The sequence below is a fragment of the Monodon monoceros genome, unplaced genomic scaffold (genome assembly GCF_005190385.1).
Source record: "Monodon monoceros isolate NGI ecotype Baffin Bay Population unplaced genomic scaffold, NGI_Narwhal_1 Super_Scaffold_18, whole genome shotgun sequence".
Lineage (NCBI taxonomy): Eukaryota > Metazoa > Chordata > Mammalia > Artiodactyla > Monodontidae > Monodon > Monodon monoceros.
Genome location: NW_021703774.1, coordinates 133,239,772 through 133,256,751, shown reverse-complemented (window position 1 = coordinate 133,256,751; position 16,980 = coordinate 133,239,772). Strand labels below are relative to the sequence as shown.

General features: G+C 45.4%; 1 protein-coding gene across 7 annotated transcripts in view; it reads right to left on the bottom strand.

Moving 5' to 3' along the window:
- DAB1 (DAB adaptor protein 1) overlaps positions 1–16,980 on the bottom strand; it is a 421,097-nt gene that overhangs the window by 14,339 nt on the left and 389,778 nt on the right. For 6 of the 7 annotated variants that reach the window (XM_029228762.1, XM_029228765.1, XM_029228761.1 and 3 more), the window contains 4 exons: positions 14,646–14,754; positions 6,461–7,009; positions 2,482–2,609; positions 2,021–2,119 (listed from right to left, as the gene is read on the bottom strand). In XM_029228762.1, the coding sequence (XP_029084595.1) occupies positions 2,036–2,119; positions 2,482–2,609; positions 6,461–7,009; positions 14,646–14,754 (870 nt within the window). In that variant the 3' untranslated portion in view covers positions 2,021–2,035. The remainder of the gene's footprint in view (positions 1–2,020; positions 2,120–2,481; positions 2,610–6,460; positions 7,010–14,645; positions 14,755–16,980) is intronic. The other variant, XM_029228766.1, reaches the window with a different exon arrangement.

The window sequence follows — 16,980 nt, the reverse complement described above, 5'->3', positions numbered from 1 at the left end:
CTCTTGGGTGCTTTCCCTGTGTCAGATGCTGTGCTAAGAGCTCCACACACATCACCTCCTATGATTATTGTCCAAACAATAAGCTTATGAGGAGAACACTATTTTTACCCTCATTTTGCAAAATAAGATCGAGAATTATCATGACGTCTCATGAGGGTCACATAGCTTATAAGTGCTAGCGCCAGATTCTGAACTCACTCTTGCTCCAGAACCAGATTTTTTTAAGCCGAGGACCGAGTACCTGTCTCCATATGCTATCTTAGTTAATGTAATGTATACATAAGGCCCTTTCGGCAGATAAGCAAACCAAGACTCAACAGCAAGTATGGTTCTTGCCCAAGATTTCCTGCTCTTAAGCAGCTGAGCTAGAATTTGAACTCAAGTTCCAAATTCTGAGCTCTTCCCACTAGACCATGCCACGTCCATTCACAACTCAACCCTGGCCTGGGGTTCTAGACGGAACATCAAACACGGAACAGGCTGAAGCCTCACAAAAGAGCCTGTACGACTGTCTCAAGCAGAACAGGCTCGTAAAGATGAGGGTGTGAAACATCGACCTGCAAATGCTGCGCGTCATCTTTATTCTCTAGAAGAACTCAATTTTAGGGTGATGTTGGCTGTTACGCCGATGAATGGCTCTTGTCACCTCCAGTTCATTCATCAAATTTTTCAAGGCAAGGGTGAGCATGTGAAATAAAACATATGTAAGGGGTAGAAAAACCTCTGGGGGAATCTTCCCAAGGTGTCCACCCATCATCTCCAACTTTTGTCTTTCCTGGAACATTGACTTTGCCTGTATCACAAGTTCCCCAAACAGCTATGCAAGACTGGATTTTTAGATGGGCATTTGCATGGCATGATGTGTCCTCATGTGCTATCGTACTGAGGTGAAACATGGCAAAAAAGTATGGTATGTGAGATTCTTTAATCATAAAAGCTATTAGCAAGATGCACTTTCAAAACACTGTATGAGCTTTCAAGAACCATCAAAGTAACTTACACATGAACTGCAACTGATTCCAAGGTAGCCTCAGGATCCATTTATGAACAGTGAAAACTATTTACCATTTTAATGGCTCTGACCATAATGTTCAGGTCTAAAAACAGAGCTCTGTCGGTAGGGCCTTGCAGTCCTACACGTTTACGGAAAACTAGAGAAGTATATGAAAATTGAACACATTTGTCAAGGAGTGACCTTAGAAATCATGCCTGGGTAACAAGGGGTACTTCTGTCTCCTGGGAAAGTTCGCTTCATCAGCCCCTCTTTCTGTCCATAAAATCAGATGTATTAAAATTCAAGTGCCAAAACCCACTTCTAGTAAATGTAAGTACCCCTCTCTTGAAGCCGCTGCTGATGGAGTCTGAAGCGGTTTGGTGGCAAACCACAGGCTGTAACACAGGTGCAAACAGCAGAGCCTCAGAAGCGAACGTGACACGTCTCTGAGCTTTGAATTCCACTTTCACGTCAGAAAGGGTGCGGGGGCCCCTTCTGGCCAGACAAAATGGACTACCATGATCTCACATCTCTATCAATCTTATTTCAAGCACTGCTTGTTTTTGTTCCTTAGTCTGGCTTCTCAGTGTGTTTGGTTGGTGACCTTTATTTCAGATCTGCCGAGGGTAGGCAAATGCAGTTGACACACTGCTTAAAAGATTGAAGCATCCGGACCGTACTTCACTGAGAAAGAATCAGGGTGGGCAGAATGTGTCCATCTCAGAATGTTGATGATTTTAGACACTGAGTCCACGTTCAGTAGCATTGACCATGCCTCCTGCTAGCAACACCGCCCCCCCCCAGAACATATCACTAATAAAATACGACCATTCCCCACTCCTCACCTCTACCCCTACCTCCCAATATATGTCAAAGGTCATGCATCCATGAGGATAAACAAGGTGGAAAACAGACACCAGGCAAGGCGAGATGATGTAAACATCAGGGATGTGACTTGAGGTAACAAACAAGCAAAAGGGAAAGCGGATGGCTTAAGGGTGGGAGATCAAAAGGACAGATACCTACCCAGACCTGCGCTATCTAGCTACCGGCCTGTGGACTTATATTATCACCACTGGGCTCACCAAAGGGATCACTGTTGGATGAGGCCTGTGGCCCATCAGGCTAGAACACAAGAAGATAACACTTTTTTTTTTTTCTTTTCAGTAATTGAAAATATAAGACAGCTGGGCATATTTTCATGCACACATATACTCTGTTATTTTAAAGGAGGCAGCACTTCCTTTAGAGGATGCCACTTCCGCAAATGTGAGAACTTGTAGTAACAACTTAATGAAAGGATAACGGTTTTCAGCTGCTCATTTGAACATAAAAGAAAACGCCTTTAGTCACCCCTTTAGAACTTAAGAGTCTGAGCCAGCATTCTTTTCTACATAGGTTTCCTCATGCATTGTCCATTTCAGATACAGAGGTTTTAAATTGAAGAAAAAAGAAAAAAAAACCGAAAGAACAAACTGGTCACTTACAGCTTCTTGCTCTTCACTTTTGCTGGGACTTTCAAAGCCCTCTTCAAAGATGTCATCGGTGGTCGGATCACTGGCGTGGGATGCAGACGATTTGGACGGAGAGCTCTGTCTAGGGGCTGGGGTTGGAGCTACATAGAGACCATGCAAAAAAAGAAAACATCCTAAGTGTCCGGCAGCAACCGTTTATACCCCACAGAAACCTCAGGGATCTGATTATATTCGAGTCAAATCCCAGGACTCCTCCCTTCCTATCACAAGTCAAATCAGTTGAACAGTTTACTATCTCCTCTGTACCTATTAATCTTGTCCTCTCACAAACTTGATGGTCAGGAAGGAGCTGGTGGTCCACAGGGATGGGTGAGGCAGCGGTCCTCAAGGGATGGTCCCTGGAACTGCAGCATCAGTCCCATCTGGGAACTTGATAGTAATACAAATTCTTGGACCCCACCCTAGATACACCTACTGAATCAGAAATTCTGTGTCTCTGCAGACTCAAATTGAGACCTGCTGGACTACAGTCTTCTTTCTTAACTTCATATAATTATTTCAATAAGAATAAATAGAGAAGAGGAGAGTGATATGCATTTATTGAGTGCCTTCTATGTGTCGGAGGCCATCAGAAATTTTACAGGCGATATCGCTAATCCGCATAAAGCCTCTTCGAGGTAGGGGTTCTTCCAATTTTACAGATAAGGAAGGTGAAGATTGCTAAATTGCTCAAGGCCACAGACTTGGCAAGTGGTAGAAGCAGGCTTTGTATCCTGGCACATAGTAGGTATTTGATAAACACGTGCTGAACAGAGTGTCTCAGTGACCCGGGAAAATGAATGTAGCCGACGGCAACTTCACAGCTGCCACGTTTCTCCTTGTTCCATAAGGATCTCCATTTTCTGTCCTAACCTTCCCACATTTTCCTTGTCTCCTTTATCCCAGACGTTTATAGTACATACGCCATTAGAAGCTACTTTCCTTTCAATAATTTTTTTTTTCTTTTCAATAATGTCTAAATTGGCAATGAAAATACCCAGCACTGGCTCAGCCCCAAGGGAGGGGGGGGGAGGCGTGGCTTGATTTAGTAGCTGAATTTCAAAAGCCATTGACAAGGCCTCCCTGCCATTACATCCCAGAATTTACAAAATCTGGCTGCTTATCAGACAGTGAGTGATTATAAAACTTGGTGGGTTGCTTTTGCCTCGATGAACCTCTCTTTAGAATGATGATGCTATTTATTGCGGGTCAGCAAGCTAGACACGGTGCTAGGCACTTTGCATTCATTATGCTCTCTAATATAAACCCTGCAAGGTGCTACTGTACCTATTGTCTTTTTCTGATGAAGAAACTGCGGCTCAGAGAGGTGAAGTGCCTTTCTTAGAGTTAACACAAACATGAAGCAGGAGCGCTGGGATTTAACACAAATCTGACAGTGTTCAGTCCACTGTGCTTTTCTATTTCTATTTGAGGTGTACTTTTGGTTCCTCTCCACTCAAAACATTCGAAAGGTGATGCTGATGGATAAGAAGATATAATGATAGGTCGCGGGCTTCCCTGGCGGCGCAGTGGTTGAGAGTCCGCCTGCCGATGCGGGGGACACGGGTTCGTGCCCCGGTCCGGGAGGATCCCACATGCCGCGGAGCGGCTGGGCCCGTGAGCCATGGCCGCTGAGCCTGCGCGTCCGGAGCTTGTGCTCCGCAACGGGAGAGGCCACGACAGTGAGAGGCCCGCGTACCGCAAAAAAAAAAAAAAAAAAAAAGATAGGTTGCACTCATTTTCTTTAAAATAAAACATTGTTTCTTTTTTTTTAATTTAAAAGGAAGTCTGTTTTGTTTCGTGAGATGCCTATAGAACAAACCACTTAGAGGGAGTTTAAATGAGATAAGCTTTATGAAAACACCTTGATATGCGGTAGATGCTTAATAATTATGAGTGTAATTGGATTCTGAACTGTGTTTGACATGGTTTCTTGCTTACTAAAGGCTGAGAACCCTGACAGAGCTGCCGAATCTGAGAGATACACTGCTCATACTTATTGGATGGAATCAGTGGGATGCAAAACTCGAAGCTTATTTATGCAGTACCTTACCCTTTAGAAGGTTTTGTAGAATACCTCTATACTCTAAAACTGTGGTTCTCAATCTAAGACAATTTTACTCCCAAGGGACATTTGGCACTATCTAGAATCATTTTTTGGTCATCATGGCTAGGGGAAGAGGATGTGTGCTACCGGGCATCTAGTGGCCCTGGCTAGAGGCCAGGGATGCTGCTAAACATCCTACAGTCCACAGGACAGCCGCCCACAACAAAAAATTATCTGGACCAAAATCTCCCGCTCTGACACACGACAGCAGCTGAGTAGCCTTTGTTTTGTACCTTCATCCTCTACAATCGTTCCAAAACGCATCCCATGTGCCAGACACCACACAACCATCATGAGAAGTGTAGCAGCACGAGGATGATTAAGACATATTCCCTGTCCTCAAAGAACTTAAACTTCCCTCTTTTATATATATAGCTGGCACACAAGGCCCTTGAAAGAGAGACATTTGTCTTCAAAAGATGCTTGCTTTTTATGCATGGCTGTCATTTCTTTAGCATTTCATTTTTTATTCATGATTCTTCATTGAAACCCCGTGAGCTGGAGTGAATAGAGATGCCCCCACCATGTAGATCATATGGCCTGAGAGGAAGTAGGTTATTTATACCCATAGAAGAGGTTCATTTTCAGAACAGCATCCCAAACCTTGCTGAAGTGACACTATCTAATTGTGTTAACATTAGATTTTTTTTGACAATTCACGGTACTGGCTAAGCAGTAATCCATACCATCTGTGACAGTAATGAAAACGCCAACCACACTGTTCCATGAGCCTTTTCCTTCCCCTTATCAACTGTCAAGGCACAGGCTGGATCACCAGACACCTTCCCCGGGTGGTGTCAACCAGGCATCGGTGTGCCCAAGTACATCTGGATTCTGATTGGCTGCACAGTGCTGGTTTTCCAGATGCTGGCCATAGAAAAGTGAGCTGGGATAGAATCACCGAATATGCCAGAACGAGGACAAGGCACAGAGCTATTGAAGCTAGCTCACTTATTTTACCCAAGACACAGCTGAGGTTAAAGGAAGTCACACACTTGCCCGAAGACACAGTTTGGGGTGGAGAAGGCAGGATTAGAACCTCAGTCCAAGACTGCGCAAACCCGCTCAGTATGCCATAACAGTGATGATAAAAATACTTCCAACTCTGTGAGGCACATAATGTTTTAGTACATGTACCACTGAATCCTTTTTATGACCTTAGCCTAAGACAGATGAGGACATTGAGGCTCAGAGAAGTAAAATGACTTGCCCATCGACACAAAACTAGTAAGTAATCAAGCCACTCTCTGGATTCCCAGTGCAGAGCGTTCTGACTACCTGAAGCTTTGAGCAAATTCTGGCTGCCACTCTACCAGTAGTAGGCGGCCTTATGGCTGCTCTATCTCTGGCCTGTGTTTTCTCCCGATCTTAATTTTCTAATTTTTTATACTTGTCCCTAACATTTTTTAAATGCACATACACCATTCATTTTTAGTTCAATAAGCCATACCCAAATCTATGTGTCAGAGCTGGGATATACATAAATGAATAAATGAATGTGCGAGGGAACAAAAACTTAAGGGCCAGAGTAACATGCTAGATAAATAACAGGCCTGTATTCGATTCCACCCTTTTGTCTATTTTCTTTGTCTTTGAATCTCACTTTCGTTATCTGTCAAACAGGTCTAACAAAACTTGCCATTCGCATTGTTAGGAGTATAGAAATAATAAATATAAAGCACATGGAGAAGGTGCGTATAATTGGCACCTAATCACGGGAGGCTATTCGTAGCAGTCATATAAACAAAGAGGCCTGTTGAATGCAGCTGAGGTGATTTCTCTGACGCCAGAAGCAAGGCATCCGTTGATCCCTGGGGGTTTATGCCTTCAAGGAAGGGCACTCACGTGAGTTGGTCGATGGTGTAGTAGAAGTCACAGGAGTCAAATTCAACTGGGAGATGTCAAAGTCATCACAGTCGTCTGTATCCTGTGCCACCCCGACTTTGTTGAAGTAACTGGAGAAGGCCTCTGAGGTGCAGGTGAGGGAGGGCTGGTCAGGTTTGCGCGAGGGCACGGGTGGAGGCTGGGCCATCTGGAAATCCTTAAACATTTCTTTCCCCATTTTCTGCCTGGGCTTGTCGGTCTGCGGACTTGACCTGGCGGAGTCACCCGTGGCTGGGACGGTTGCAAGGGGGGTGAGGGGACCTTGGAACATGGCAGCTGGCAAAGGCATAACAGTTTGTGTGGGCATGAAGGCGGCTGGCGCAAACTGCCCGGCCACGGTGGGCCAGGGCTGCTGAGTGGCAGGGAAGAGACCCGGCTGGCCCCATGCGATGGGCTGAGCCCCTGGCATCACCTGAGCGACTGGTGGCTGAGCACCCATGGCGATCTGCTGTTGGACAAGGGGCTGCTGGCCCCAGAAGGATGGGAGGACGGCGCCCATTGCAACATAACCTGCAAGGGTTAAAAAGAAGAGTCAGGCGCCTTGGGTAAGAATTATTCAGGGAGTCAAGTGATGGGCAGAAAGGGACCAAGCAACTGTTGAGTGTCAGGCTGTGTGCTAGGACGCAAAGGTGAGTAAGACAGAAGTCCCTGCTCTCCTGGAGTCTGTCTTCTAGAGCCCTGGTCAGGGAAAACCGCTCTGAGGAGATGACTTGTAAGCAGAGACTAGAATACAGTGAGGGGGACACCAGGCAGAGATCTGGGGAGTAATGATAATATTACTATAGTTCTTAAAGTTCTTATAGTCTTATAATTCTTAGAGGTTTCTGACATCACACAACCTCAGAAACCAGTGTGTCTCAGTGGAAAAGGCAGAGCGCTGGAAACCAGGCACATCTGGGTTTGAATCTTGCCTCCCCTTCTTGCTAGACTCAGGGCATTCCCGAATGCTTCAGCTCTCTAAGAGTCAAGCTCTTTGTTGTAAAGCCAGGTTATAACATCTTCCTTCTCAGCATCGAAGCGGTGTGCAAAATGATTAAGAATCAAAATGTTGGAGTTTTAGAGGCCAAGGTTAAAATTCAGGCTGCCACTTCTTATCTATGGAATTTGGGGAGAGCTTCAGAAGCTCTCTAAGCCTCTCCTTATCTGTAAAATGGGTAGAAAATACCTTCTGCGCCTCATTGGGTTAATTTAAAGATTAAAAAAAAATGTAAGTTAGCATCTACTCAGGACCACCTCATACAGTGGCATAGGTTGGGCACTGCAAAACTCCAGGGGGTGTACTCACATATGTCACCGTAATTTTTTGCTATATTATTCCTTTCAGGTGAGATCTAGTCATTTTAAAAGGAGCACAAGTGATACTCTGTACCATAATAATAGAAACAATAATAATTTCCACTTATTAAATGCTTACAGCGTGCTAGGTACAGTATTAGGTGCTTCACATCTTTACAAAATCCCTGCAGGGTCGGTATCATCATCTCCATTTGAGGGATAAGGAGATTGGTGCTCAGAGAAGAAAAGTACCTCGTTCAGGCTCACACAGCTGAGACAAGCTGGGATCAGGACCTGAACTGAGGTCATCTGTCCCCAGAGCCAGCATTCTTCCCACTGCCTCACCCAGATGGCCAAGACTGACTTCTGATCTTAGCACAGTCGGTAAAGCTGGTCTAGCCATGTAATGTTTTAGCTCACTGTGGGCCTGGAGGAGACTCCCATGTCCTTCCAGGGGTCCCCACCCTTTTCAGGGTGCAATCAAGCCCAGGAGACAGATGACCAGTCCAGGCAGAGTAGACGGCCTCTAAAAATATGCATTTTTATGGCTGTTGGAAGGAATTTGCAGGTACAGAGCAGTGAGACCAGGAAAAGAAGAGGGTGGTTGCACGGTATCCTAGCAACTTCCAAATGGAAGACTGGCGAGTGCAGGGGCACTGGGCATGTCCTGGGTTGTGTCAGTGACTCCGGTGAGTCCAGAGAAATCACGTGTGGGCTGCCTCACTCATGCTCTAGCCTCAGATCTGCCCTTCAATTGATTCATAAGGGATGGAGCCAACTTCAAAGCCAGTCCATTTCCTTCCAAGGTCAGAGGAGGCTCCAGTAGTGGGGTAGAGACAGACACACGGGCTTCCTACTGATCAATCTAATAGTGTTAAATACTTTTATGGAATGAGGCAGGAGTGGCAACAAAACAGACAATATCCTTATCAGATCACCTTGGTCCTAGTGCTCGGAAATGAGAGGGGTGAAGAGGCATTGGTGCTGACATTTAAACTTGCAACTTGCTTACATTGTCTATCATAATAATGCAGTGACTTGAACCTACCAACAGACTAAGAATTTGGCAACACTGTTTTTCTTATTTTCTGATTGACTTTGACAGGATTCAGTGGTTCTCAGTGGGAGTGCTACTGCCTCCTAAGGCATGATTAGGAAATTTCTGGGGTGTGTCTTGGTTGTCATGATAATTTCGCAGCCAGACAGTACTGGCATTTAAGGGGCCAGGAGCATTGACACTAGACCTTCTATAAGGTGGGAGATAACGTGCATGACAAAGAAATGTCAGCGTTCTGTTTGTGATTATTTGAGTATAGACTAGATTTTTTTAATGACTATTTTATTTTATTATTTATTTATTTATTGGGGGGGGGGGTGGCGCAACCCTGTGGCTTGCAGGATTTTAGTTCCCCAACCGGGAACCCAGGCTACGGCACCAAAAGTGCCACCAGGGACTAGACTGGACTTTGAATCACATGGAAAATCAAAGTTTCTTTGCACAGTTTTAATGCACTACATTTTCCAGGAATGTAAGAACTGTGTATATTTGAGGGGAGACTATATTTCGTTTTGTTTGGAACATTGTCAGGAGTTGTTCACCAACTTGGAAAGTCATGGTCCCTGATCATGGCGTTGGAGGAAGCATGACACTCCTGTACTGGTTGGTCTGAACCTGTGGTGATTCTAGTTATAGGTACACACACCCAACCACTTAGTATGTTTTCTAGTGTAGTTTTACCTGGGTATTTCCTTACTGCTATATGTTATCTTGTTACTATAAATTAGTTTCCTTTATTTCTTCTTTATATTCCAGTTAGGACATTATATTGATTTCTGAAAAACCAAGTAGGTAGGTTATATTCTCTATGAGTTTCATTTCAAAATATTAAAGGAGACATCACAAATCCTTGTTATAAAAAAGGGGCACTGGGTCTGACAGGGTGAAGACCTGCCCATGGATCTTGCCATCACACCAACCCTGATGCCCATTTTGGTAAATGGATGGAAGGCTTCGGCCTCCAGCCAGACTATTTTTTTGCTTGGCTCCCATCCCACCCTCCTTACTGCCACCAGACGACTGTTCTAAAATGCAAATACAGTTGACCCTTGAACGACGCGTGGGTCAGGGGCGCTCACCTGCACACAGCGGAAATTCTGCATATAACTCATAGTTGGCCCTCCGTATACCTGGTTCTGCATCCACGGAATCAACCAACCGCAGACCATATATAGTACTACTGCAGTATTTCTTGGAAAGCATCCACGTATAAGTGGACCGGTGCAGTTCAGGCCCGTGTTGTCCAAAGGTCAGCTGTACAGTGCTTCATTACCTTGAGTATGAGGCCCGGAGGCCTTAGCTTGACTTTGGAGCTTTTGGGGTCAGTTCCTTTCCACTTCCTCACCCCCATTTTCCGCTTGCTCTCCCACTGGCACCCTTCCCTGCAGCAGTTGCAAACAACCCAACCTGTTCTCTCGTCTCTGTTGGTCCATCTGCCTGGAAAGCCATCCCTAATTCTTTTTCACATGGCTGCCCCTCCTTTGCTCTTTGAGACGTGGTTCAGCATCACCTCTGCCCTCTAGACTCAGCTGGTTCTCCTCTGGGAGTGCACAGTCCCCCATGTTCATCTCCATTGTGGCACTTGTCACACTGCGTCGGAATTGCCCAGTGATTCTGTCTTCCCTCATGAGACTGGAAAGCTCCGCTACGAGGAACCTTTTATTTCTTTCTCCCTCCCCCATCTGCGTCTAGCACAGTTTGGGGCACACATCCACTGCTCCATAAATGCTGGAGGCTGGAGAAAGGCTCTAGGTAGAGGTGAATGAGTCACAGTGGAATAAATGCCTTCACTGCATTTTTCTAAGTCTCCAATTAAACTCCAGCATCCGTAAGTGCTATGATCTCTGATGAGTCAGTCTACTGCTGGTGGCAGGCTTTTTCCCCCCCATCTTTTTTTTTTTTTTTTTTTTCCTTTTTTCCACAAGGAGCCAACAGATGGGCTGTGCACACTTTTCTGGAGAGAGCTATTAGCATGTCTCCCTGGCTTCATGCCATCTGCTTCAGAACAAAGTACAATATTCAAAAGAAAAAAAAAAGGCAACAAGGGTAATTGGGTATCATGTTTGGGAACTTGCAGGTCTCACTTGCTCTTCCTGGGTGGGAGGGATCCCTGCAGTGGGGGCTTTCCCCAGACCTGTGAGCCAAGGCTCTCGGGCCACATGGCACTGTGCCTCCCTGAAGGGACATCTCAGTGGCAGGGCTGCAGTAGCACTGAACATGGGAAACCACTGCGTGGCTGCCACTGCAGCCACTTAACAGTTTACTGGTTAACATTCAACAGTGGAGGGAGGAGGTGCCAAGGAGCATCTGTTTATGCCATGAAGTTCAGATGAATCATAAATCTCCTCGCTGTGCAGTGAAAGGAAACACCTGCATTACTGCCTTGCAGTTAGATTTTTAAAAGTGTTGAAAATCGCAATTTATAACCAGATGCTGGCACCTGGGGATATCCTCATTATTAAAAAAAAAAAAAAAGCAGACTAAAATGGAAGAAAATAGTGAAAACTAAAGGACTCCTCCAACATATATATAGAACTTATATGGTACCTCTTATCTACATTATGTCATTTGATTCATTTGTTCAAAAATGGCCCTCCTGGGTGCCAAGCACTGTTTGTCTTTGGAGATGCGTGAAGACCAGGCAGTAAGAAAAAAAAAAAATCCTTGCTCTAGTGGAGCTCACATTTTTTGTGAAGTCGATCCTTGCAAACAAGCCTCTGGGGTAGCTGTTATCAGTATCTCTTTAATCTGCATACAAGGAACCTACAGCTTCAGGAGGGGAAGGTCTGATGTGGCTACACAGCAAGGGTAGGTAGCAGAGCCAGGGTCCCCAGTGAGTAGGGCGGAGAACGTTTTCGGAGTGCTTACTTATGTAAACACTGCCAGGCACTGTTTTAAATGTTTTATACTACATGTATTAACTCGGGAACAGCTCTATGAGGTGGAATTATCATCCCCATTTTACAGATAAGTTCCCTGAGGCTCCAAAGCGATATAGCTGAGTGTCACACAGCTGGTTAGTGGCAGGGTCTGTACTCAATACAGAGCACATTCTCCAAGCCCTTCAGGCCAGCTCTGCCGTGTGCAGTCAGGAAGTCAAAGACCTAAACTTTATTTCATGCATTTTTTAAGAAAACATCCCAAGAAGGCAAAGGAAAAAAATATAGGTAAGAAGAAGACATATTTTCTTCTACTTTAGACGTCAGAGTAATAATAATAACAGCATTGTTTCCACATTGAGCATTTACAACGTGCCAGCATTTTTCAGAGGCACTTGACTTTATTTTCTCACTTAATTCTCATGATATTGTTGCAAGGTAAGTATTATTTTAAATTCAGTTATAAAAATGAAGAAACTCTGACTCTGACAGGTTAAGTAATTTGCCCAGGAGCCTAAAGCTTATAAATAAACGGCTGAGCCAGGGTTCAAACCCAGCCTATTAATTGTGCTGCACACCCCAGGTCATTTCCCATCTCCCGGTCACTGGCTGGGCAATTAGGGACAGGAGCCGGAGATTCAACAGCTGCAGTGATTTTTAAGGCCGGTTAAGGGAGGAAGACGGCAGACAGTTTAACACCAGCTGAAGCCCAGTTTTGTTTCTCAGCATAGCCGAAGTAGAGTAAGAGCGGCAAAAATACGCTAACTGAAATTAATTTTAGACTTACTTTCTAAAAATTAAAATCTTGGAGGTAAAAAAAAAAATCTTGGAGGTAATCTATCTTTTTTTTTTTTTTAGCAGCTGAAGAAGCAGAATCTGAATGTGCAGAAGTGGTTTATCCACAGTTTGCAACACAGCTGGTCAACTACAAGACCGCAAAATCCAGGCCTTCAAAGCTCTGGCTGGGGGGAGGGCCCAGAGCAGTGGAGGCAGGTTCTCAGGCATTTTAGTCAAATGTTAGGGCTGGGGGGCTTCCCTGGTGGCGCAGTGGTTGAGAGTCCGCCTGCCGATGCGGGGGACACGGGTTCGTGCCCGGGTCCGGGAAGATCCCACATGCCGCGGAGCGGCTGGGCCCGTGAGCCATGGCCGCTGAGCCTGCGCGTCCGGAGCCTGTGCTTCGCAACGGGAGAGGCCACAACAGTGAGAGGCCCGCGTACCGCAAAAAAAAAAAAAAAAAAAAAAAAAAAAAATGTTAGGGCCGGAATTGCATCCAGCCCCTCTGACTCACAGAGAAGGGGATGGGGGAGGGGCCGGGCCATTTCTCCACCTGGAGTACCCTTGATCCAGATGCCCTCCTGGCTCACATCACACTCCTCCTGACCACAACCTCCATTCACACCTGCCCTGCTCCACATTTCCTTCTGTCCATACCACTCATCATTTTCTAGGATTATGTTAAGCTACTTATTTTTATGTTGTTGTCCATCTCCCCAATAGAAAGTAAGCTCTCTGTAGCCAGGGGTCTGTGTCTTTGGTATTCACTGACACACCCCAGACACCTAGAATAGGACCTGGCCCATAGTGAGTACTGAGTGGATATTTGTGGAATGAACATGCCTAAACATGCCTAAAGATGAGTAAGTTTGGTGCCATCAGATAGTGGGGACAAAGCATGGTTATTCTGGATACAAGGCTGATGGTACATTTCTGAAAAACTGTTATTCTTATTTAAAATGACAGGTTCAATAACACTATTCCCAAGGACATTTTAATATCCATTTTAGGTAGAGAAATTCATTGCCACTGTTCCATTTTAGGGGTGGGTAAAACAGATTTGATTGGAAAGCTTAGCAATTAAAGACATTTCTAGGCTACCTATAGATTCTCAACTGTAAGTCAGACCCAGTGGTTATCAACCTCTGTTGCTTCTAGAAGTTCATAATGATCCCTCAGCTCATACTACTTTGGAACAGAGTATGAATTTTTAATTTCACTTTGAATAACAGCAAGGTTTATATTTGGTGGCAAGAATTTGTTTCTAATGCTGTGTAATCAAAAGTAATTATTTATAGAAGAATGCAAGAAATTTGTATTCTGAAATATTCAAACTCTGTCATTATATAAATAAAGTAGAAAAAGAAAGATAAAGCCAGATTTCAAATATGTAGTTAAAGAAAAAAAGTCTTTAAGGATGTTTTTGCCTTAAAGACTTTACTTTTTGCCATGTATGCAAAAAGCAGTACTAATACCACCTTTGGCCATGTTCAGGTAGAGTGGGCCAGCTACACGGAGTGCCTGATGCCATGGAAACAAGATGCCTCAGACCCCACCAATTTGCACCTGCAACACTATTACTATATATATTTTTACCCTGTTGTAAAAGTATATATTATATATATATATTTTAAAGAATATTTGGAATATAGAACAAACGCTCTTTAAATCACTAAGAGCCCCATTACAATTCACCGTTAGCAGTTTGTTCTGTCTCCTAGGTGTTTCCCTTTGCATGGGGAACCTCCCCTTCTTTAAGCCTCCACCAATAAGGCAGATCTCTTCTATCCATCAGATCTCTAGAGGTCTGCAGAGCACAGACTCACACCTCCCCCACCTTCCCTCCATCTGGCTGAGCTGGACAGTACAAATCAGGATTTGCACTGATTTGCATGGTTGTGTGTGCACCAAGCTCCCCAAAGCTATACACCTGGAATCTTGACCTTTCAGGTGCAAGACATGAGTGATTTCCAGACTGCAGCATCCCAGAGCTTTGTGAACATACCACCCCCCTGCCCATGGCAGTTTCTCAATGTCACCTGAGGAGTCACAAGGACAGAATGGTGGTCCCACAGGTGTCTGGCATAATCTGGCAGTGGTTCAGTCAACCCTTTCTCTTTCTTGGTGGGTGGAGGCAGAAGGAAGGTGGAAGAGGACTTACCTGAGGGTACAGCAGCAGTGCCGAAAGGTACAGAACCAAACATGTCTGCACTCGCCGGAAGTGTCTGAGATGAAGACGGGATAAAGGCATCACCTGGAGTTGCAGGAGTCTGTCAGACAGAGAAGGACAGGGGTGCGTGAGGCCCCTGGGAGACCTGGCTCAGTGCTAATCAGGACGGGAAGCAGCAGGCACAGGAATTAAGTGGGGCAGTGCTACAGAAGCAAGCCCCGGTCCGGGTCACTTACTGTGGCAGGCAGACCATGAGCTGGTTATAAAGACTATAAAATGGGAAAAACAATACCCATCCCTAGAGCTGCAGAGAAGCTTAAATGAGATCATGCATTTCAAACACTTAGTACCTACCACACAGAGGCACATAGTAGGTGCTCAGCAAATGCTGGCCAGTATCATGACTATTTAGTTTGAGCCCCTACCCTTTGAGGGTGTTTTTGGGCCCTCAAATTATCCCATAATATCTTTCACCCTTCAGAAATGGTCAGTTCAAAGTGACATACACTCACTCAGGACCTACTGCGTGCCCAGCTCAAGGGGGTCACTTAATACATGGCCAATAAACAGATGTTGACTAAATAAACAAATAAAGATTAGCAAGTAGAATAGAGGCCCTTAGAGGGTCCTGGTGCCTCCCAGAATCCTGCCTGAACCTTCACTTGCAAAAAGAAGCAAATGTTCTCAAGAAGATGATAAAAAAAAAAAATGATGCTTGAGCAGCTACAAACTCTAAAGCCTGGCCCATGCTGGAATTCCAGAAAGGCCTGCTGCATGAACTACTGGGTAAGGTGAGGCTACTGAGATAAAAACATGGGTACTAGCTTTTTCAAAGGTCCACACCCATTTATCGAAGCCTTTTGCCTATAGAGTATGCCTATTCGATGCCATAATATGCTTATTTTTTTCCCCTTGGAATAGATTGGAGCAAGCAATTAATCCTGAAACCATGGCAATTAGACAAGGCCATTTTTAGACTAGCAGCTTGCAGGAGGCACGGCATTGTTCTGAGGGTTATTAAATACCCATTTGGACAGCACTTGGGTTTAGGGCCAGAAACACAGCCATGAGCTGCTGCGTTAAGCCCTTTAAAACACAATCAATGTCATTCTCTTTTTTCTGGTGTGACCTTGGGTGAGTCACATGCCCTCTCTGGAACTCAGTTTGCTCATCTGTAAAATGAAGAGGCTAAGGTTAGACAATCTCTCCAGGCCTTTCTAGCTCCATGGCCCCATGGTTCAGACATGCAGCAGTTCCCCCTGGGATGGAGGAGAGACTCTCTAGACCGTCCAGCTTCCCTGGAGACAGGAGCTGCTGTCCCCTCCTTCACAGCTGCTCTGGGCACCAGGCGTTCGGAGCAGAGCAGCTGTGCCTAGATTCCCCGGTGGCAGCTATGGGCAGCAGGCTCTCATGCCATCTGTCCTCAGCGGTGAGGTTACAGCCATTTCTCCGTGAGGTGCAGCTAGTCAATGACCCATAGCACCATCCCTGGGTTTGTGCAACTGCGCGGTGCCTGGAGGAGCCGCCCCCTCCCAGCAGCTTCAGCTGGTGCAGCTGTGCCTGCCTGCTCTCCGCCCACCTCCGGGGAGCTGGCAGGGGAGGAGCTGGAAGGGCCAGTTTGGCATTTTTCTCTGCAGTGGCTGCAGGGTTGCCTCTGAATGCCTCCAGTTCTCAAAGCACTTGGATTCTATTTTGCTTCGGTTTTCATTCTTTTTTTTTTTTTCCTTTTCATTTTCAAGTGAGGGCTCCCTGCAATCTCTACCCCAGTGCAAGCAATGACTGAGATACTGTGGCTGAAACTAGAGCTGGGGATCCAAAGCTTCATGAGCTCAGCGAAGCCAGCAGGCAGGTGGGAAGGAAGGAGGAAATGAAAAGAAGATGGAGAGGGGAAGAAAAGAAGGAAACGAGAGAGGAGAGGGCAGAAAGGGCCGGGGGGAGAAGATGCTTCCTTTACTGGGCTGACCACCTGGCTTCCTTTACTGTGTGGGATCTGGGTAGGAGATGACAAATGCCTCATCGGGTCTGCTGTCCTGTGGAGTTTCTTGCCCATATTCCCAGCTAGACCATGTGTTCCTTGCAGGCAGGGATCACATCCCGTTCCTGCCTCTCTCCACTGCCCAGCATTAACAGCAAGAACCCCAGTGATAGCCTGTAGTTGCTGATGCACGGTCTCATTTATTTCTCAAAACAGAGCATGCAGCATAATCCCTTCTTTAAAAAAAATAGCAGAGGAAATTGAGGTTTAGAATTGTTAGTAAATTTGCCCAAATCACACAGCCTGAAAGAGTCCAAGTTGAAATGCACCAGTAGCCTCTTTTACCCAAAG